We start from the raw sequence: 22,034 nt of genomic DNA, 5'->3' as shown, positions 1-22,034 counted from the left end.
TGCAGCTGAAAGCAGGGCCTGTTTATGTAAACTCAACCTGTTCAGGGTCACTTCCACATTCAGCTTCGGTGGAAGAAACAACCACATTTTGTGTTATCATCTTGATAAAATACAGTTTTGGAGTATCCCTGAATGCATCATGGAGGAAAGCTTTGAAAACAGTCCCTGATATACAACATACAATAAGTCACAGACTGTATATAAGAAGTGGACATAGTCACCGTTTTGAAGCCTTGAGTTTGTCATTTTGTCCGTCACAATCTGGATATTTTGGAAGTGACACTAGAGGGTGGAGCTGAGTACAGTTCATGTTACAGTTAAAAACACTGTGAAAGGGTCAAAGTCGTCAGACGACAACACGGACGACTCCCAGACAGCGCTGTGAAAGAGACCTGTCACTCACTGTGTAGCCCCGCCCTAAAGCATCCCCTGCTTTATGGTCTGTGTGACTCTAAATGGACCATAATGTACTAAATGAACATCATGCTGTATTGAAGAAGACTTGAAACTAGAGATTGAGACCATAAACTCATGTTTACAATGTTTACTGAGGTAATAAATCAAGAGAGAAGTAGAGTCATTTTCTCATAGACTTCTATACAACCAGATGAGGCGCCCCCTGGTGGACACTAGAGAGAATGCAGCTTTAACACTTGGCTTCACGTTACAGACCCGGAGGTTGCCGCCTGGTATGAATTTGTATTGTTTTAAAGGGGGAAAGTGTTTCCAGGTGTTGGAGAGTAACACGTTAAAGAGAAAGTCGTACAAAGCCTTAAGTGTCCCCAGACGGAGCTGTGTGAAGTCTGATGAATATCCTCAAGTGATGTCACTTGAGTCGGCGGTGGTTGGGTCTGAAAACTACAAGTTTACAAATAAGCTGAATGTGTGGAGTTAGAAAGAAGTGAGACATCTGTAGCTGATCATCTCTGCTGCAGGCTGCATTAGCCGCTAACTAGCACAACATGCCGGAACCTCAGACTGAACTGTTGGTGGTCAAGCTGCATTCTGGGTAATGTAGGCTCCACTTCTTGACAAGGAAGATGAATGTTTGGAATATAAAAGAGGATATCTCTGATTCTTCACCATCGATTTTAATCCTCTTTGTTTTAAACTGACCATCGTGAGTCTGACAGTGATGAGTGCAAAGATGAATCTGTGGAGTACTCCTTTAATTTATCCAGCATCTAAACGGGTATTATTATGCTAATATTTCGTCAACTAAATGTAAAGAACCTCTATTGTTGTTCCAAAGAAGATTTGGTTTTGCAGGCATAAAACCAGTACAGTAAGTAAAGATGATTTATATTCAAACACATCTATCTATTCAAAACAGATATTTAGAATATAATAAACACGTCTCATGTCTTCTATAAGTATGAATGAATTAAATTATAACAGCTTATAAACGCTTCTCTAAAACATTAATGTCTCACCCGGCTGGTTCCGGAGCTCATTGTGAACCCGAGCATGAAGAATATCTGGTTAATTCTAATTAAATAAGGTCGAACTGGATCAGAGACGATCCCGCATGACGAGAGAGAAAATGACATGAGGGACGAGAATAGAACTCCAGCGACCCAGATGAAGCCTCGGTGACAGCCGGAGGAAGTCAACTTTGATTTCCACGCTGGTTGTATTCGATAATTAGTAATGAGGGGGTTATTGATCCGGGTTCTTTCATAAGAGACCAGGGGACTCTAAAGAGTTCATACATGTGTCTGTTTACAGGTCAGAATCTTCACTGTCAAATACTATCTCTAAGAAATGTTCATAAAGTTGATTTATTTAGTTTTCTATACAGTTACACTCAGATTTCACTGTTTGTGTTGTATATTAACGTGTTTATTCCCCAGATATCATCTTGACTTAACAGCAACAGGTCTATTAAGCAGTAAATGAAAGTCTAATTGAGGCTTGTTAAATATTCTCTGTTGCCAGATTCCTGATTAAATATTCCTTGTTAAATATAAATAATATTAGTCCAGCTGATTTTGACCATCACTTGATGTGATGGCGATGTTTTTAATTCGGTTTACTCGTCAGCACTGATGAACTGCTGAAGATCAAAGTGCCTCATTGGTGTCAGAGATATCACTTTGGTAGATTTGAAGGTGAATAAACGCCGCTGTGAGGTTTGAACATGTGTTCACCTGTCTCACTCCGCCCTCTAGTGGTTGAAGCTGGACACTTTTTACTCACTGGTGGTATTTTCCTTTTGTGTGTCAGAGTAAACTGATTGTATCGCCGCTACAGCCGCTCACTTTGAAGCCTCAGAGGAAGTAAAGGTTAGAGGTCAGTGAGAGCAGAGGTTTAGGCTCAGCTCGGAGCCATTAGAGCAGGAAGTGTGTCACTGTTTGTCCAGAGGGAGCCTCAATCCTCCTTTTCTATTGTCATCCATCCTCGGCCCCTTTTTAATCCGAGTTAATCCGGACCTCTGTGTCTGTCATCTGCATTATCTCTGCTCCTCTAATCTCAACTCTGACCCAGAATCCCCGTGTGTAGGAGACTCTTAGATAACAAGCGTAGGAACAACTTCAGGAAGCCACCAAGGCCCCGATCTCACCTCTAAAACAACGTGTATTCATAGAAGTTATTACTTATTCTGTATTTGGATCTGCTACTATCTTAAAGTGTCTCATAAAATAATTATTATAATAATAATAATAATAATAATTCCAACCCTCTGAAGTGTTGTCTGAGTTCTGCAGCATTTCACCATGAGGCCATAGTGGGTGAATATTGATTATGGGTTATGAAGAATCTGTTAGATCCATATCCTCTATGTAAGAGGAGCATCTGTAGCACTAAACCCACGTTTTCTTTAGTACTTATGAGGTTGGAAATAAAAGATTATTTCCTGCCTGAAATATTGCAATACATCGTTTATTCTGACTTTGCCTTTAATCGTTTTACTTTTCATTCATTCACATAATTTGTCATTATTGGCATATACCTTAATATAACAGTTTGGTTGTACATTTATAGATAATGTCTGTTATTTTATAATGTTTACATACAATTTGAAAAAAACCAGAAAACTACTGTAAAAAAATTAATATATTTTTTACGGTGCACGGTTTGCACAAAAATAAATTTAGAGGTATTTACTGAGCCTTTAAAAAAAATTAGATTTGAATTAAGTTGTCTTCTGTCTGCTTCTGTCAGTGTGCAGTTCGGAGCCGGAGAACATCCAGGCGGTGCCCCACAACCTCAGCAGCCTGCTGGTGACGTGGGAGCGGCCCCGGGCGGTGTACGACTCCAGCATCGAGAAATACTCCGTCACCTACCGACCGGCCAACATGGAGAACTCCGCCCCCTCTACATACCTGACCGACGGAGACCAGGACGTGGTGAGAGGGACCGTCCACAAGTTCATGTTCATCAATAACTATTTCCTCAAAGTAGTTTGTGATGCATTTTACATCCAAAACCATAAATCTACCTCCTCTATCTGCTGACACCAAGCTGATCGCTGACAATCTATGAAGCAAACATTGATTGTACGCAATAATTTTTTTGTATTACAAGTTCTGTGAAAATTCATTTTTAAATATGCAAATGAGGCATTATCTGATGGTAACTTTGGTGAATTTAGGAGAAATCTACAGACGCAAATAAACAAAGTAGTAAAATAAATGTTTTCTTTCCTCGAGTCTGAAAGAAAACGAGTTATGGAAGTTAAATTCTCAGGAAAGATCAGTGCATAATAAACAATGTGTTTGCCTCGAGTCTTTAGAACAGATATTTCTGTATTGCTCGTGTTTGTGCAAAACTTTCCTCCAATTACTTAAAAGCCAGAGCTCCAACCGAATTCAGACTGAGATTGAAATGACTTGATTGTCCGTTAGATTGAATGGCGTAACATGGCAATGCGTGTCTCCACTGCTTTACCACATCACAATACAGTAACGTGAGTCCTTACGATGCTCGTAAAGAACTAAAGCCAACTGTCTTGAAGGAGACCAAACTGAGACTGATGGCATTGTTGGGAAATGATTGGTTCTTTTCAGCTGATGTCTTTCCTCCTCTCTCCACCAGGGGGCGATACTCGACGACCTGCTGGCCAACACCAGCTACGTGGTCCAGGTGGTGGCGGTGTGCACCAACGGTCTATACGGACGTTTGAGCGACCTGCTGACGGTCGCCATGCCCATCGACGACCCCGGTAAGAGCGACCGTGCCCGAGGCCGAGCGTAGAGTTCGGCAGATGAGCTGTACAGATATTTCTCTTCACGCACTTTTTCTTTTTCTTTTTACGTAAAGTTGAAATACGGAAAATGAGTTATCGGTCTTCTTCGAGCAGAGAAGTTACGACTTTTAAAAATGAAAGCGTAGAGGAAGACTAAATCTGTGGAAGCCCATTACAGATGGGAAAGAAACAAAAAAAACAAAAATGAAACTTCTTACTGACAAAAATAAAGATTAAGTGTAAACCATTGTGAGATAGTAAGTCACACTTCTGCTGTTTTAAGTCATAATTCTGATTTAGTATCTCAAAATGATAAAGTATTTTTAAGTATTTCAAAACTTTAATTTAATAATAATGTGGCCTTACTATCTAATGAATGTTTAAAAAAGTTTACATCTCATAATCTCAGTCCAAAAGATTTACAATCTCATCATTTTGATTTATAATATTTCAATTGTGATTTTAAATGGCAAATAGTTATTTTTAAATCAGGATTTTGACTTCGCAGTTTAGTAGTTATTGTAGTTATTCATTTTGACTTATTTTTACTCATTTCACTCCTAATCTTTCTGATTTTATTTTTATTTTTCTGGCAGTGATGGGCTTCCATATTAATCAAAGAGTAATGCGAGATAAAAGCTTTTAACTTTACACGTATAGACAATCTTTAGCACAAAGACTGGAATGACATGAGACTACAGGTAATATAAAATATATATATTTGTATAAACATAACTAAAATTATTTAATATATTAAAAGACAAATGCACTGACTCGACTTTCAGGAGAAATAGTAAAATTCACTTCTTCCAGTTTTACTTGACTGGCCACATTTCTTTTCTTTTAGAAACATTTCCATCCTCCCTCTCGTCCTCCCTCTCGTCCTCCCTCTGAACCCTGACTGATATCTTTTTGGGGGTTTTCTTCCTCTTTATCTCTCTCTTCACCCTCCCTCCCCTTCACTCCGGGGCATTTACTTCATGATTTACACACACACACACACACACACACACACACACACACACACACACACACACACTGCTCTTGTTTGATTTGTCTTTTTCTGTGTGTCAAAACTGTTTCACAAGTTTCTCTGTGTACTCTTCAAATGTGCTTTTTCTATATATTTCTATATTCTGAAATGAACAAATAACATGCTTGGTTTGGGGGCCATCTTTGTTTTCTTTCCGTCGTGTGGCGTCCGTTCCTTCTGCTTCTCACAGTAAGACCAGTGTGCCGCATGTGTGCCGCAGCATTTTGTGTAACATGGAATCGTAGTAACTTTGTATTTTCAACTGAACTTTATGTTGAATAAACTAATATGTGTTGTGACAAAGAAAACCAAATACCCTGCATCCTGTTTCAGTGTCAGCTTGCATGAATGGGTGATATTCTGCAACATCTAGTAGGTTTCACGTGACACGTGAGTTTTCTGTGACACCATTAGCCGTGCTAAGCTAACGTTGCGTTGCCATCGTAGCTGCACCTAAAAATGGTGCAACTGTTGCCATGAACTCTACAAAAGTCCAACAAGATTGCCTGATGGAAGCTCACAAACGTCTTTTTCTATTTAAAGCGGTCATGAAGATACGTTAGCTCAGTGCTACAACAGCTAGCTCGGCTAAGATTTAAGAGACCTCTCACAAACTAAGATTCAGGAAACTTGTTCCAATTAAAATCATGATGTCATATATTATATTAATCCATCAAATATCTATTTAAAATATAAAATGTCAGTTCACCATTTCCTAGAGCCCAAAGATTTATTTATAATGTCCAACTCATTTTGAAAGTTAATAAAAAATATCAGTGGCACATTTTTAAAATAAAAATAAAGGAAATCACACATATTTTAAATTCATTTTTGAAGCTGTAACATTTAAAAAATGTAGATATTTGGTGTTTTTATTTGATAATTGACTAAAACTTTGATCAACTAATGACTTAATGAACTAACATCGTGAACACTACATCATGTTTATCCCGTCATCTCTGTCTTTATCCGTCAAACGTACCTCAACCAGATCTTTCCATCGATACATTTAAGTTAATTTTTTAGCCATTTACGTCCTTTCATTTCAAACCCTTCATTAAACTTGTACAACCTCACCTCATGCTTCACAAACCAGTTTGATCTGTTCACCATGATGTGTGTCTCAGACAGGTAAGAGCCACACCTCCACCACCGCCTGCCCCCCCCCCCCCCCCCCCCCCACTGTGTGCTGTGCGTTTCCGCTCGGTCACCACTATGTGGCATTTGCAAATAACTCTTTGTGTGAGTTTGTTTTATCCCTCTCAGGTGACAGACGGGTGGAGTCTGAGTACCTAGAAAAAAAGTTTAGACAATCAGAGGAAAGTAGCTGAGGGTTGTCGGTTCAAACTCCTTTTCTTGGCTCGTCTGCTTTTACAAGGAGGATGAAACAGAAAAAAATGATTAATTGCAAATGCTTTTTGTTCAAGGTTTTCTGTTTTTTGTGTCTTTGGGGAATCCAATGCAAACGTCTGAATGTCTCTGACATGTTGCATGCAAGTGTGTGTCACCATTGCGTATTGTGTTTATTATAAAGCCAACATACTGCTTGAAGTGATGTGAACAACCTTCCCCTCTTTTCCATTTTCTCCCACTTTTTATTTCACATGTTTACATCCATCAAGATCATTTCGTTAGCAAGATTATTTTTGGGAGTAAACAAAACTGAGAGGAAATTTCATCCTGTAAGAAACCGATGGTCCCTGTGTTTCCTTCTCCTCTCCGTGATATTCCCATCACACTGTTTTCACATTGTTTCACCCTTTGTCTCTCTTTTTTTACATTTTCAAACTCAGAAAATGAACACCAACATAAACACAAATCAGAGAAACTTAAAGATCAAAGTAGCGTTTAGAGTTGAATTGTGAATTCCATGAGTTTGACGTTTCTTAAGAATTATTTTAGTCTTTGTTTCGATTAGATTTTGTGTAACTAATAATGTAACCTGTGACTTTTTTTTGCAGAAAATGCACTGGATCCAGATTTTGATGAATTTGACGACGAGGTAAGAAAACCTTTTGTTTATTAAACACTGCATCTCATTGTTTAGTTTGAGCTATCACTGTCATGTATCGTTCATAAACATCTCTCTCACCAACAGGGCAACCATGAACCCGACCTGTCCTGGAATGAACCGGTCCAAACCGAGGACTACGATCCGGCCTGGATACCTACAAACTCTCCTAGGACCACGACCTCTGGATACCATCTTTTACCTCTACCTGGCGTCATAACCACAACAGCAGAATCTGGTTGGAGGAAAACCACCACTGATCCGGTTCCCCCTGTCAGATCCACCCAGCACGGTCAAGTCCTGGGCCATTCTGAAAAGACTGCACACCGCAGTACCACCACACGTCCACCAGAGGTCCCTCTTTCAACCAAAACCACAGGAGAAGCTGACTTCGGTGGCAACGCTCCTTTTTACTCCACAACAGCAACCAGTGCAAAGACAAAAGGTGGTAAAAGTATTTCTTCATACAGCAGCACCGCGACGACGCTGAGGTCCCGTCCCAGTGACGTGAGCAGCACAACGAGGTCGTCGTCCTTCATCCGGGCAGAGACCGACCGAGGCCTGGCGCGTCCTATAAACGGAGACGCCGCCGCTGATGGAGACGTGTCCACTGGACCCGGAGGTCTTCCAGAGATCCAAACTCCCACCTCCCAGCCTTCCTCCTCGGGTGAAGCTGTTCCACGTAGGCCCACAAGTCCCGGCATGCCCCACTTTTCGTCCACCACGACCTCTGTCCAGTTGAGTGGCGTTCTCTTGCAGACCACACAGCCGATGTCCAACGGTGAGCGCACCTCTATCCTCCCCTCCACCTCCTCCTCTTCCTCCTCCTCCTCCTCCCCTCTGTGTGACACCGCGGACCCCTCCACCTGCCTGCATGACCCTCCCTCCTCTTCTTGGCCCGTGTTGTCCGCCTCTGCATCGGACTCCCAGCATGCCGCTACCGCTCCGCTGTTTAGCAAAGACCCGGCTTCTCCCTCAACCCCCACGCTCCCTGACTCGACCCTGCCTCACCTCCCTCACCCCTCACACCCCCTGTCTGGTTGGAAGAGTGTCGTCCCTGATGTCGGGTTCGACGATAGCGATAGCGATGGTGATTTGTTGTCTGGGTCTTCGTCTTCGTCGGTCTCCTCAGGTGACCACTCAGTGTTTAGCGATACCCCTCCTCTCCAAACGGTGCCGGATCCGTCTGGCGCCACCTCCGAATCTCCCTCCTGGGATCCGTCGCTCTCAACAGTCTCTCTCTCTCTCAGCCCGACCCTCCAGCCTTCGGTTCTCCTCTCTAGTGACTTCACCCTTTCCGGCACGACTCCGGGCTTGTCCCGTTCTCTCTCAGTTGGGTTCGAGGACGCAAGGTACGCCACAGGGAGCACGATAGAGTCTTTTCTCCCCGAGGTCAGCGGTGACGGGTTTCCCTTCGCTAGCGACGTGGACCCCGTGTGCGGCTGTTCTCTAGAGCCGATGTCGTCCTCGTCCTGGTTGCATGCCTCTCCTCATGTACCCCTGCCGTCCTCGGCCTGGAACTCTGCTAGCTTAGAGCTTTACTCTAGCGTGGGCTTCTCTTCGGCCTCTGGTGTTGGTGTAGACGATCTCCTAAACTCTCTATCTGTGGCGGGTTCTGATGGTCTGTCCTTAGACCAGCCTCTTCAATCCCATAGCGCTCATATCTCTCCCACATCGTCCTCTTCACGCTCCCTCCTTCTCCGAGTCACCCATAGTGACCTGCCCGTTTCTGTTGCAGCCACAGCGTCTGCCGTCAGGGATCCCTGGTTCTCTGCATCAGATGGGAACTCCGCTTTACAAACCTCTGCCCTCCCTTCCTCACCCACAGCCTCCCCCTTCACCCCCACCCCAGAAGGACAGGCGTTAGACACTAGCAGCAGTGCCTCGGGCTCGGCCCTGATCCCTGACTCCCCGGAGGACGTAGATCAGGAGTGGGACAGGGTTCAAACCTCGGCCTCTGGAGACAGCGCGTTCCCTATTTCAACCAAAGTTACTAATTCCGCTCAGCCGTCCGCGACCTCCGAGTTCGGCCAGTCCCCCGATGATTTGGACGAACGCTCCTCGGCGTTCTATTTCGATAGCGAGAGCGGCAGTGCCATCACCTCGGAGGTAGGAGGCACGGCGACGCCAACCGCTCCCGCGGTAACGTCCGCTTCGCCCTGGTCGCTGGGCGGGGAGGAGGAGAGCGGCTCGGGGCAGGCTGAAGGCCTGTACGACAACGAGACGTCCTCCGACTTCAGTATCTCCGAGCGCACAGAAAGAGAGTCGGAGGAAGAGGAGCCAGTCGCAGGTAAAACCGCCGTCCGTGTGGGCCAAAAAAAACTGCATTTCACCTGCAAGATGCCAAGGGATCGAGAGATGAGATGACTAATCCACCATCAATCAACAACAAAACTACATCTCACTTCTTTCATTTTGTTGTCTGTCAAAGCGAGAAAGTTCATGCATGCAAGGTAAAACCAAACCGGAACCAATAACTTCATCTATCTTCATCATCATTGGAGACCCATTCATCAAGTGGCGACTGCTTAGTTTCTTTTAAAACCTTTAGCTGCTTCAGGACGTATATTTACTAACAATACATTCTATTAATCCCCTTATTGTTCTTTTTAAGTATGTCAGAATCTAAAAGAATAACTATATTAATGCAGTAATTCAGAGTTTAAAGGTAGTTTGAGAAATGTTATTTGAATGTTAAATGCGAGAATCAAATCTATTACATGCTGCACGGTAGATGACACATTGTTAATGTGTACTTAAATTATATTAACAGTCATTTTACAAGCTTGATGTTGATTCAGGAAGCATTGTCTTGGTGCATCTCCTAGTGAGGTTGCATGTGTGCACACTGGCTGAAATACGTAGAGATCTTCTCTTCTCGTGTGTTTCCTGTCATGGCCACTAGGCTGCAGCAGAGCTCTGTGAAGCTTCGAGTAGTTCAAACGCCATCTGTCTCAGGCGCTTCGTCCCGCCTCATGAAGGACTCATGATGCTCAGTAAATAGAGCAATTCATCCCTTCAGCTTCAAACAACACGTTTCATCAAAGATTCAACAAAGTGTCCGACAATCTGACTACAGCTGCTGCAGGAGAGCACGAATGTGATGGATTCATGTACATGTAGCTCATGATGTGTACTTAACAGCATTACGGAACACTTTCTCAGGTAAATGTTTTCATGCTGAGGTTGATTTTTAAATTTGGAATAATGTTAAGACGAGACACTACAGGCACTGCTCAACGTGTCTTCTATCAGACTTAATACACATTCAGGTGTTTATTTTAATACTTTGTTTATTTGCTTCTGTAGATTTCTACTAAATTCCCCAAAAGTCACCATTACATAATGCCTCATTTGCATATTTAACATAAGGAAACAAATGTGCACATATTTAATAAGATATATTATTATAGATTATATAACTTATTTAAAGATGATTTCACACTGACTCGAGCTGGATACAAGCAACACAAAGTGTGATTTTGCGTATAGTTACTTTAACAACGCTCTTAGTGTTTCTTTTACATGCGACAAACATCAAAATTCATACTTGTTATTGTTACTATATTCATCTCTTCATGCCATGTTTTTCCCTGTTTGCTCGTTGTTTCGTGTTACACGTCCGTGACAGAGACTGAAGTTGAGCAGATGGAGGTTAAAGAGAGTGCGTCATTCACTTTGTGATCATCTATCCGCAGCAAGTTTCACGTTAAAGTCGATTCTTTATCTGCAGCAACAATCCAACGGATGGAGGTCGTCGTACGTTGTGCACATTTTAAAGCCCTTTGTGGCAAATATGTAGTTTTGGGTTGTATGAATGAACCGAGAACAATGGCTGCCTGGAAGGTAGAAAATATAATAACTAATGGTATTATTTAAAAAAAGAAAATAAATATCCCCAGTGTGTTTCCATATACATCCTGACAGCCACATCCACAGTAACAGAACTCCATCTTCATCATTTAGTTTGGCGTCTCTTCAGTTGGAAGCTTCATGTCCTTAAATCAGATCTTCTTTCAGTCTTTCCTCTTCAGCTTCTGCACCAAAACAAACAACCTTTTCTGTCTTCTCTCCGGGCTGTTTCTCTTTCCTTTTGCCCGTCATCACCACCAGTGTGTCCAGGGTTTCATGAGAGGCAGACAGCGATCTGTTGGATGGACGATTGAATGAATGGGTTTTTACTCTTGAGGTTACACAGAGTAGAAAGCGCCCCTTGTGAACTAGTCGACGGGGCCGACGCAGCCATTCACGGCTGAACTGAGTCCGTTTGTGCAGAAGAGGTAAGTTCTGACAAACAGCGTCCCAGTCGAGGTTAATCCATTCCAGTGTTTTCCTCTCTGGTTATCAGACAGTAAAGGGATTCAGCAGCATCGGCTCAGTGAGGTCAGGTTCAGCCGTTACTCATCGCCACAATGATGCCACCTGATTAACTCCAGCTCAGTTTGATCTGTGATGGACTTGTTCATTGTGAGCCTTTGTGTCTCTGTGTTTTCTTTCAAGAGGTTCTGGGCTTTGGGCGGTTTGAATGTGATGAGTTTAGAGGTGGTGTGGTTGGCGGGTGAATGTGAATGTGGTGGTATGCATTGTGTTTCAGTTAATATGGTTCATGTTACTTTCTGAAGTCGGAGACACGACAGAATCTTTGAGTTTTAAGTTCTGCAAAACAGTTCAAGGAGGCCAAGCTGCTCCGGAGGCAGAAATGAGCCCATCATTTCAGCTGTAACACCTGAACACTATATGTTGAGATTGAGAATGCATGAAAAACGTGATCAGAGATGTCTAAACAGTTGGCTGAAAATGGTGAAAATGGTTAAAGTAATCGATAAATAGCTGAAAATGGTGAAAGAAATGTAAAAGTAATGAATAAGTGGCTGAAAATGCTGAATTAGCTAAAAGTAATAGATATGCAGTGGAACTGATATCTAAAAGTGATAGAAAAATGGTTGAAAAGTCCAACTTCTGTCTAGAAGTGGTTATAGTGCAAATGCAAACCTGATCAAACTGACCGAAACGTTTCCAGTTGTATGAAAATAATTGCAACAATAGCCACTTTTTATATATTTAACGATGTGAACTAACATCCAGTTCATAGCACATTTTGAACATGTCAATACAAAGACACCGCTGGGTTACGTATGTATTCAGATCAGTGGATTACATTTCTATAACCAGCGTATCCTCTGAGAAACGGTCACAGTAGCTTTAACTTCTGTCCACTTCCTGTTGTTTCCCTCCAGATGTCAGCAACAGCAGCCACGAGTCCAGAGTGGGTTCGATCCGGGACAGAGAGAGGAAGGCTGTGGTTCCTCTGGCCGTCATCTCCACCCTCACCGGCCTCGGCCTGATCGTCCTCATCAGTATCCTCATCTACTGGAGGTCAGGACTGCTGGTGTATTGAGATCTGCGTTTATTTGATGGTTTTCACCATTAGAGGGCAGAAGACGTCCACAGCAGGCAGATAGAAACACATTATTGTCTCATAGATCTGTTATTTACAGATCCAGCAGACATGATCATCCCATTATGACACAATGAGGTCTTTTTGAGCTTCATCACACTTTAGGAAGTGGACTTAGTTGCATGAGGAGACTGAGAACTTCCTGTCTCTTTAGCTGCATTTCTTATTGTCCTCTTCTGCTCGCTTTCTAATACGAGCTTAAAAATGCCTAAAAATACATAGAACATAATAAGGGAGGGCAGGGCTGCATCCTGGAAAACCTGGAAAACAATTGATCAATTTTACAGTAATTCAAAATATGTCCTGGAAAATAATTTCATCATTCTTATCTTCCTCGTGCTGTGAATGAACAACATCTGAAAGGGCGACATTATGTTCAGGAATGTTGAAATGGTATTTTGTGGACTACATGGTAGCACATGCAGGTTGGATGATTTTACATTCTTTCCAACTCGTTTGAACCGTTGAATAATGACACACATTTTCTTATATACTTGTACAGATTTTGAGGAAAACAATCCTAAATATTTTGCTCAAAACCTGTACAAGTACATAAGAAAACAACCACATGAAGGGATTTATAACCGCGTCCGTCTACGTGCAACCCCGAGTAACTCTGCCGTTATATTCATTTACCCATAACCCCCTTCTCTGCGTTGGTAGAGCTGTTTAATCTTACACTTTTCAAATTTACACAAAAAAGGGCCAAATCACACTCTTTTCCTGCATAGTGTCAACACTTTCTTTCATCCTTCCTTTGTGTATAGAAACTCATTTAAATATCACTTAAAGATACAAATCATTCAGGCACCGCTTCTTCAGGAAAGTCCCAATCAAATCCTGAAAATCAAAGCTTAAGTTCTGCGGCAACATCCTGTTTTTATCATTGATTTTTGTCTTTATATGTGTGAATAATCCATCCAGTATTTTTTTAAGCACACACACACACGGCCTCCTCAACCCCCCCCCCCCCCCCCCCCCCCCCCCGCCCTTCAACCCCATCATATCTCTAAATACTATCGGGGGGGATTGAAGTGGGGACTTTAGCCAGAAGACTCTCATATTTGTCTGGGAAGCTGAATCTCCTCAAACAGTGTGTGTGTGTGTGTGTGTGTGTGTGTGTGTGTGTGTGTGTGTGTGTGTGTGTGTGTGTGTGTGTGTGTGTGTGTGTGTGTGTGTACCAGCAGCCTCTTCACAAACAATACCTCCTGGGTTGTGCTGCTGCAGACTGAATGAATCCTTTCAGCCGCTCACTTCTGACAGCAGTCAGAGAGTGTTTTTTTTATTCCTCTCGGTTAACCTTGAGAGATGCTGTTTTTTTTATGTTCTTTTATTGACAATATTAAATGTTTGATTTGGAGCAAACAAAAGTTTCTTTGAGAATGGTTTAAAAGTTTTACTTTTTGTATACCGCCTATTCAGGACTTAAACCCCAAAAGTCCTTTCTTCTTGTGCTGAACACATCTCTGGCTGCAGTAAGGAAGAGAAGCATCCCTGCTGCCCACTCAGACCGTCAAATAACCAACTTCAGAAATCCGATCGAGGACACGCTGTCAAACGCAGTGTAAACACTTTCAGTATTTTGTACATTTCTCATCTGCCGTGCGGGAGACTCGACATATTGTTCTTGTTTTTGCGCTCTGCTTGTTGTTGTATCTCCAAGATTGAGCAGTGCTAATCCGGTAATAATCTGGGGAGCAGGGGGATTAATCCTCGGTGAAGGATGTACCTCGGCTGCAGCGCTGCGAGCCGCCACTCAGCCGAGAGGGTCGGGGGATGGAAAAGGACATCCGCCTGATTATGTCGGACAGAAGGAAACGTGTCCGCGTCTTGTAGGCCGAGCGGCAGGAGGCCAAACTGAGCTAATCCTGCCGGTGTCGTGTCCCTTTTCACTCGCTCCTGACAACGCGTCGCTCATTTGGACACTGCTGCTGTGCATTTGAGGTCAAGCACAGCGGAGGCTTCCAGCTTCTTTCTTGTTGCAGCTTTTCTATCGGAGTCCACGTGCTTCTTAGAGGAACTAGTGAAAAGATCAGTAAAAGCATCATTAATAACTACGATGTTAAGACAGAGATGTTCATTTATCCTAATTAAAGGTTGAGATATAAGAAATATAAATTCATTTTACTTTGCACCTGCAAACAATCTTCAGCACATGGATAACAGGAGAGTAAGAGTGAAGCCAATGTTGAAGGCCTCTAAACTTGCATTCTCTCTAGTGTCCACCAGGGGGCGACTCCTCTGGTTGTATAGAAGTCTATGAGAAAATGACTCTACTTCTCTCTTGATTTATTACCTCAGTAAACATTGTAAACATGAGTTTATGGTCTCAGTCTCTGTAGTTGGCTTGTTTCTGAAGAGCAACTGTGAAGCTCAAAATCGTTGGTTTCAGGCAGTCGCCATCTTGGCAGTGACGACACAGCTTAACTCTACAAACGGCTGGTTGACGCTGCAGATCAGACAGCTAACTAGCTCCTGAGACAAACCTCAATTATGCCTGACTTTAAGCCTTAATATAATTTATATATATTATATATATATGTTATATATAATTATATCCCCATAGAGTTGTCATGAATTGACGTGTTAGCTATAGAGAGGGCAAACTTTTGTTGTACCAGGCTGTAAATATGTTTATTTCTGCTCTAAAGTTGTTCATTTTAACATGGAGGTCAACTGCAGTTTTTTGCACTTCCTTGGAGTCGTCCGTACTTTAGTGTTAGAACTTTAAAACTTTCAGTTCATGTATGTTTTCATCTCATGGAAGTTAATTGTAACATTTTGGTTGCCTGTAAAATGTCTTATTCAGCGTCTCGTGTCATTTCTGGTTGCAAAAAAACAAGATGGCGACGGCCAAAAACCAAGATGGCGACGGCCAAAGTGCCGCTTCAAAACTGTAGTCCTCAAACAACGGGTGACGTCATGGTGACTAAGTCCACACAGTCTGGAGGATACAGATAGTGAATGTGTTCAGTGCAAACAGCAGACTGCGTGTGAGCAGCAGCTGTTTTCCTTCTTTCTTTTTTTTTTAGGTTAAAGTTGTTGCTGAGCTTCTTACATCAATATAATCAGATTACGTAGTTTCAGTCTCAGTAGACAAACAAGTGAAGGAAACTGAATTGGCCAATGAACAGCAGCAGAATGACGTCTTCTGAACAATAATCTAAGCTGCCGAGTCTCACAGCTTCAAATAGCATCTGTGAAGAGACGAAGCCGGTGCTGCCATGAAGACATGTTGATGGTAGAAGCAAACATTCAGTCGAGCAGCAGCATATGTGACATTACAGCTGGAGTGTCTGTTATGTGAAGCATACGTTTGGATGAAAGCTGCTGTATAGATTTGATTAATAAACTCTATAAATTCACGTCATTTTCTGCTTCAGTCGTCTTCCCTCCGGTGGGATTCAAACCTGCAACCATCTGCAGTGTTAATGCCTTAAGAGCCTTTGACATAGAGTGTGATTATGAGGACAGTTCATTTACATTTAACATATCGCCCAATGGATCAACACAAGGGTTAGGGTTATAACCTATCACCTCCAGTTATCTGTTGTTGAAGCCCATAAAAACTCAGAAGTTCTAATAAATACATACTTAGATATTCATACGAAGGTGAGCATCTCTGGAACATGTTTACAACGGTCCTCGTGTTCCTTTGTGTTGAGAAACTATCGAAATAACAATAATAACAACAATTGTATTTATTTGTTTAAGTAGTTACAGCTTTATTTAAAGGGACAGTGCACATTAATAACTATAAACCTAAAGGCTATTTTTATGAACCGGCGTTAGTGATGAGATTAAAATCAAAACAGTTATTGTAATAGTTGTAACACACTCTACATGAAAGGGCTTTTATTCTTCCTGTTGAGCTACACAGAATCATACATTTTGTTATGTTTATTGGTTTTAAAAGGGGACTAATAAAGTTCTTGCTGTTATTGATTTAACTTTGTCTCCTGAACCAGTTGCAGCGTTTCAGCTCGCTGAACCAGTTTCAGCTCGCTGTCTAATCAATAAAGGAAGTCTGTGGAGATGAACAGTTAAGAGAAGTCTAGATGTCAGAGGAACTGGAAATCTTTTATTCAGACGTTCTGAGAGAATATCTGTTTGTGATTCCTGCAGAACGCCTTTAATCTGCGAGCTCAACCCGTTTACTGTTTCTCTGTGTCTGTGATAATCCCTGATGCCCATTTCTGGCCGAGACGACGCAGGTTCATCAGACGCAATCTCATCCGTTTAAAAACTTGTCGAGGATTAACGGAACATCTTTCTTCCTGTGTTTTTGGGAAGATTACGTGTATTCTCCAAAATCTGGGCTTAAACGAGAATCGCATGAAAACAAAAGCATCTTCTGCCTTTCAGCAGGTTCTCCAGTCACATTCAGTATATATGTTCTATGTATATCATCTTTAATTCATTTCTAATTTCTCCAAAACAAAGCTCTTTCTATCAGTATTTGTGTTTTCCGTTCAGGATTTCAGACATGTTTTCTACACAGTAGTTCTGTATTTCGATGACTTAATGTAGTCTAACTGTCAGTATGTGTTGATGATCGTTATGTATTTATGTAAAACACTCGTCTGACTCACCAGACGTACACGGTGTGTTTACCTCATGCCGGAGACGATTGTGATCGGTTTAAAGAAATACAAACAAGCTGCAACGTTTCTCCTTCACACCAGAACGTGAACGTCTTTCTTTAGCGCTGTGGAGATAATAGTTATAATGCTAAACAATGTCAAATAACATCTATACATGTTGTCAAACCTAAAATACAGAGAGTTAGAAGTCATCCGTTTATTTCCTGAAACCTCTTCCTAGTTTTTAGACAAAAGTGTGACTTTATAGTTTTCAAAGTTAAAGATGATTTCTTACAATCAAAATACATTCTGATGTGTTTGTGTGCAGGACCTGTTTCCAGACGGCTCACTTCTACATCGACGACAACTCATCACCCAGAGTCATCGCTGCACCGTCCACTGCTGCATTAACATCTGGTAACACACACACACACACACACACACACACACACACACACACACACACACACACACACACACACACACGCACAGTTTGCCTCTCAGGGCTTCATGGTTTGTACAACATTCATTTCTCTCTATTCTCAAACTAGATTCAGGTGATGAAACTTTTCCCCATTTGCATGTTTGAAAAATGCCATTTTTAACAAATGTTCTTTTCTTGCCAAAATTGTCCTCACTCTCCTAAAACTCGTCCCTTTTTAATGTTGTTTTTGAAATTCTTTCCTTTTCCGAAAATGTTTTAACTTTAAAAACAACATTCCTAACACGTCTTTGATTTCTGAATGTTGTGATCACGTCCTCTCTTTACGACAAACGTCTTGACTTGTTCTTCTACACGAGCACACGGAGCTTTACGTCCTGATGATTCCTTCATACTTTAAGACAACACAGTCACAGACGCATTGTTTTTACTTCAACAATACGCAGCAGAAATACACATCTTAGACGTTCAGAGTACACGTGTTCTTCGCTCAGTGTTGTTTCCTGTTTTCTCTTCCAGACGAGCAAACAGCTTTTCCAGTGAAGCAGTTTGTGAAACACGTGGCCGAGCTTCACGACACAAACGGCTTCCAGCGAGAGTTTGAGGTACAAAACATTTACATTTTCCGACTGAAGATCAAACTCTTGGTAATCATCGCAGATTAATATCGTGTGTGTGTGTGTGTGTGTGTGTGTGTGTGTGTGTGTGTGTGTGTGTGTGTGTGTGTGTGTGTGTGTGTGTGTGTGTGTGTGTGTGTGTGTGTGTGTGTGTGTGTGTGTGTGTGTGTGTGTGTGTGTGTGTGTGTGTGTGTGTGTGTGTGTGTGTGTGTGTGTGTGTGTGTGTGTGTGTGTGTGTGTGCGTGCGCTTCATGGGGGTTGTGTCTGATTGGCTGCATGATGAGCTGTGATGATGAGACTCAGTTACAGCGAAGACAAAAGGGCTGCAACCTTTTTGGACTATTGTGGACTGTGAATAATATTAATAACACTAACAATGATACTTTACAGCGTGTTCTCGGTGAACGCTGCAGTCCTGCTTCATGTCGTCTTTTATCTGTCGGCTTTCAGCAGAACAACGTGACATGAATCTAAGCTGAACTTTGTTTTGTTCTCAAACTGCCACAAAAGGAAAAATCAACACAAAGACGACTCTTTTTATGTAAAGATTTGTTTTATTGTAAATGAATTTGAACTGGATGACCCCGGTGTGTATTTGGGTTGATTTGTCCCGTTGTGTCGGCAGCAGCATGATCTGTGTTGTGTGTATTTTCCGTGTCGTCTTGTAATTTGTGTTCTTGCACCTCTTTGGTTGACCGTGTTGTCACGGAATCGTCCCGGCCTGCCTGCTGCTTCCTCACCCTCGTCATTAGATACTGAAGGAGAGTTACGAGGTAAGACGCTGCTCTCCTAGTTTTTGTCTCGTCTCGTAGCGAAAAGTGTTTTTTGTTATTTGTGAAACTGTGGACGTACAAACGCATGTTGCCGCTGCTGGTGTCGTTGAGCCGGGGAGGAGAGGCCAACTTTGAATTTTGTGTTTACAAACCACGAGCACCAAATCCTCTCACTGAGCTTTTAAACTTCTGCTGTTTAATAAAGAAAGAAGCGTGTTTATACTCATATAGGTATCATATTGGAAACAATATTGAACATTTTCAGATTACGCTCAGCCCTACAGACAGTAACGTTGTGTGTGTGTGTGTGTGTGTGTGTGTGTGTGTGTGTGTGTGTGTGTGTGTGTGTGTGTGTGTGTGTGTGTGTGTGTGTGTGTGTGTGTGTGTGTGTGTGTGTGCAGGAGGTTCAGACGTGCACGGTGGACATGGGGATAACGACCGACAGCTCCAACCATCCCGACAACAAAACTAAAAACAGATACAGCAACATCCTGGCCTGTGAGTACAACTTAGTGCGGCTCTGTTTTAATCTCATAAGCCACACATGTTTCAGTCTGCAGCCGTGATGAGATCAGATCGTTTTGACTGTTCATTGAAAAAAGAGCAAAGAGCGTCACTGAAGGCTTTTCTTGGTGGAAAGGATGTTTTTTTTCTGCTCTTCTCCCGACTGGCTTCGGCAAGAGTTTGATTGACGTCCAATCAAATCATCTGGCTGCTCAGGTGAAAGGTGACCAGCTGTTTCAGGACATTACTGAGACTCTTTTTTTTAATGAAACATGATATTTGTGATGTGTTTTTAAAGTTTTACATCTTCAGGAGAAAGACAGGAAGTCACTAAGTGAGACGGATGAACACGCGGTTGTTTTTTTGTCTTTTCATGGGATTTGTTGTCGATAAGAAGAATATAAATTGCTCTTTTTTCTTTATTGAATCTGTCTTTCACCCTCAGATGACCACAGCCGAGTGAGACTCTCGTCGCAGGCGGACAAAGACGGGAAGACTGGAGATTACATCAACGCCAACTACGTGGATGTGAGAAACTCCATTTCATTCTCAGCTCCACACAAGCTGAGGCCTTCACCTTCACCTCCAGCCTCGTTTCTGCGTATTGACTCTGTCAAAACGTACTTTTTCCTCCTCTGTCTTCCTAAACCTATTCATGGCACATCCTGTTGTTACCGGAGGGACCTGTGAGGCTCTCCATTATGCGCGTCACATTGAAATCTCATTTTCCAGCGTTTGCCATTTTGTGAAAAGAAAGAAAACCAACAACTGTCATGGCCTCTCTGGAGAGCCGGCGTTACAAAGTTGAGGATCTCTCCAGCTCACAGTATGACGGCAGCTTCACGCTCGTCAGTCATGTGAAGGTTATGAAACTCTTAAAGTGAGAGATTGAATGCTGGCCTCTGCTGAGAACAAGTACCACTTTTTATTCATGTATTTTTTCCTTTAAAGGGGCCTTGTGGAGTTATATTAACCAAAATGCTTTGTGCGAATCCTTGAGCTCTACTTTCCTCATAAAACATTTGCAAAGCAGATTTTCTAACGTATTCTATATCCAGCATTGTTAATATCTATGTATAGTAAGCAGTCAATGTGTTCATGTGTTAAAGCTGCATTCTCTCTAGTGTCCACCAGGGGGCGACTCCTCTGGTTGTATAGAAGTCTATGAGAAAATGACTCTACTTCTCTCTTGATTTATTACCTCAGTAAACATTGTAAACATGAGTTTATGGTCTCAATCTCTAGTTTCAAGTCTTCTTCAATACAAATGCAGACACCAATTCATCCTTCCGGGATGAATATAGTATAATAAAATAAAAATAAAAAATAAAATAAATGATGGTCCATTTAGAGTCAAATAGACCGATTTGAAGGCAAGATGGCGACGGCCATCCCCTTCTCATTATTCTATGGATAATTTTGGTCCAGACGGAAACATCTCGATTATCATACATTCATGGTGCCCAGGGGATACATGCTGTAGACTTATAGAATTTGGTGACTTTTCCTTTAGCACCACCAGCCGGTTCACTTCTTTTAACTTTAAGTGAAACGTCTTCCTGGATAGATGCCGTGAAATTGAGTTTTCCTCAGGATGAGGACGTTTTCACTTATCCAGTAAGAGAAAGGACAATGATCCCCGTCTTGACATGACGTTAATATTTGTGTTTTTTAGTGAAATGTTTCAAAAACAATTGCAATGAAATGTGGTTCAGACATTTATGTTCCTCTCAGGATTATTTGTAATCACAGGTCAATTTGTCCAATTCTTTAGTTTATCATCAAATACCTGCAGAACTGATGACCAATCAGCCTCAGTTGTGTATGTTAGCATGCTAACACGATAAACTAAGATGGTGAACATCACACCAGTAAACATCAGCTTGTTGCAGGGTTGGTATTCTTCTTTTTAAATCCTCATTAGTTTCTGACAACGATAAACGAATCGAATGCTCTGACAAAAAAATAGAAAGAATAAAATCCTGTATCCGTGGCTGTCGCAGGATTGTAATACGCTCGACCAATCGTTTCATCCGGTACGAATGTATTGATTTGTTTCTGGAGGGACGGGCTGTCGGTGTTGCCGACTTGCTGACTCTCGCTAGATGTAGCAACTTGAGGAGCTCGTGCTGCAACGTTAACTGGAAAAGAGTTGGCAACATTTGGCTGTGTTTAGGTTGGATGATTTTTACAATCCAGTGTCCTCTTGCTAGTTTCTCAAGATGTTGTGCATTATGTGTTCTTAAGATTTCTTTTTTAAAGCAGCTGATGTGTTTCCTCAGGCTTTTAAGAATCCGCGGTCGTACATCGCCGCTCAGGGTCCTCTGAAGTCGAGCACCGAGGACTTCTGGAGGATGATTTGGGAGCAAAACGTCTGCGTCATCGTGATGATCACCAACCTGATGGAGAAAGGAAGAGTGAGTG

General features: G+C 42.1%; 1 protein-coding gene across 1 annotated transcript in view; it reads left to right on the top strand.

The window, feature by feature from the left end:
* Window positions 1-22,034, top strand: part of ptprz1a (protein tyrosine phosphatase receptor type Z1a) — a 43,291-nt gene that overhangs the window by 12,985 nt on the left and 8,272 nt on the right. The window contains exons 9-19 of the mRNA XM_076089813.1: window positions 3,166-3,350; window positions 4,039-4,165; window positions 7,184-7,224; window positions 7,321-9,523; window positions 12,471-12,609; window positions 17,603-17,691; window positions 18,236-18,321; window positions 19,086-19,106; window positions 19,508-19,604; window positions 20,056-20,138; window positions 21,893-22,027. Coding sequence (XP_075945928.1) covers window positions 3,166-3,350; window positions 4,039-4,165; window positions 7,184-7,224; window positions 7,321-9,523; window positions 12,471-12,609; window positions 17,603-17,691; window positions 18,236-18,321; window positions 19,086-19,106; window positions 19,508-19,604; window positions 20,056-20,138; window positions 21,893-22,027 — 3,206 coding nt within the window. The remainder of the gene's footprint in view (window positions 1-3,165; window positions 3,351-4,038; window positions 4,166-7,183; window positions 7,225-7,320; window positions 9,524-12,470; window positions 12,610-17,602; window positions 17,692-18,235; window positions 18,322-19,085; window positions 19,107-19,507; window positions 19,605-20,055; window positions 20,139-21,892; window positions 22,028-22,034) is intronic.

This window comes from Anarhichas minor, unplaced genomic scaffold (genome assembly GCF_050575085.1).
Source record: "Anarhichas minor isolate MPS153535 unplaced genomic scaffold, ASM5057508v1 ptg000011l, whole genome shotgun sequence".
In the NCBI taxonomy this organism is placed as follows: domain Eukaryota; kingdom Metazoa; phylum Chordata; class Actinopteri; order Perciformes; family Anarhichadidae; genus Anarhichas; species Anarhichas minor.
Note: the sequence above shows the minus strand (reverse complement) of the source record. Positions and strands in the feature narration are given on the sequence as shown.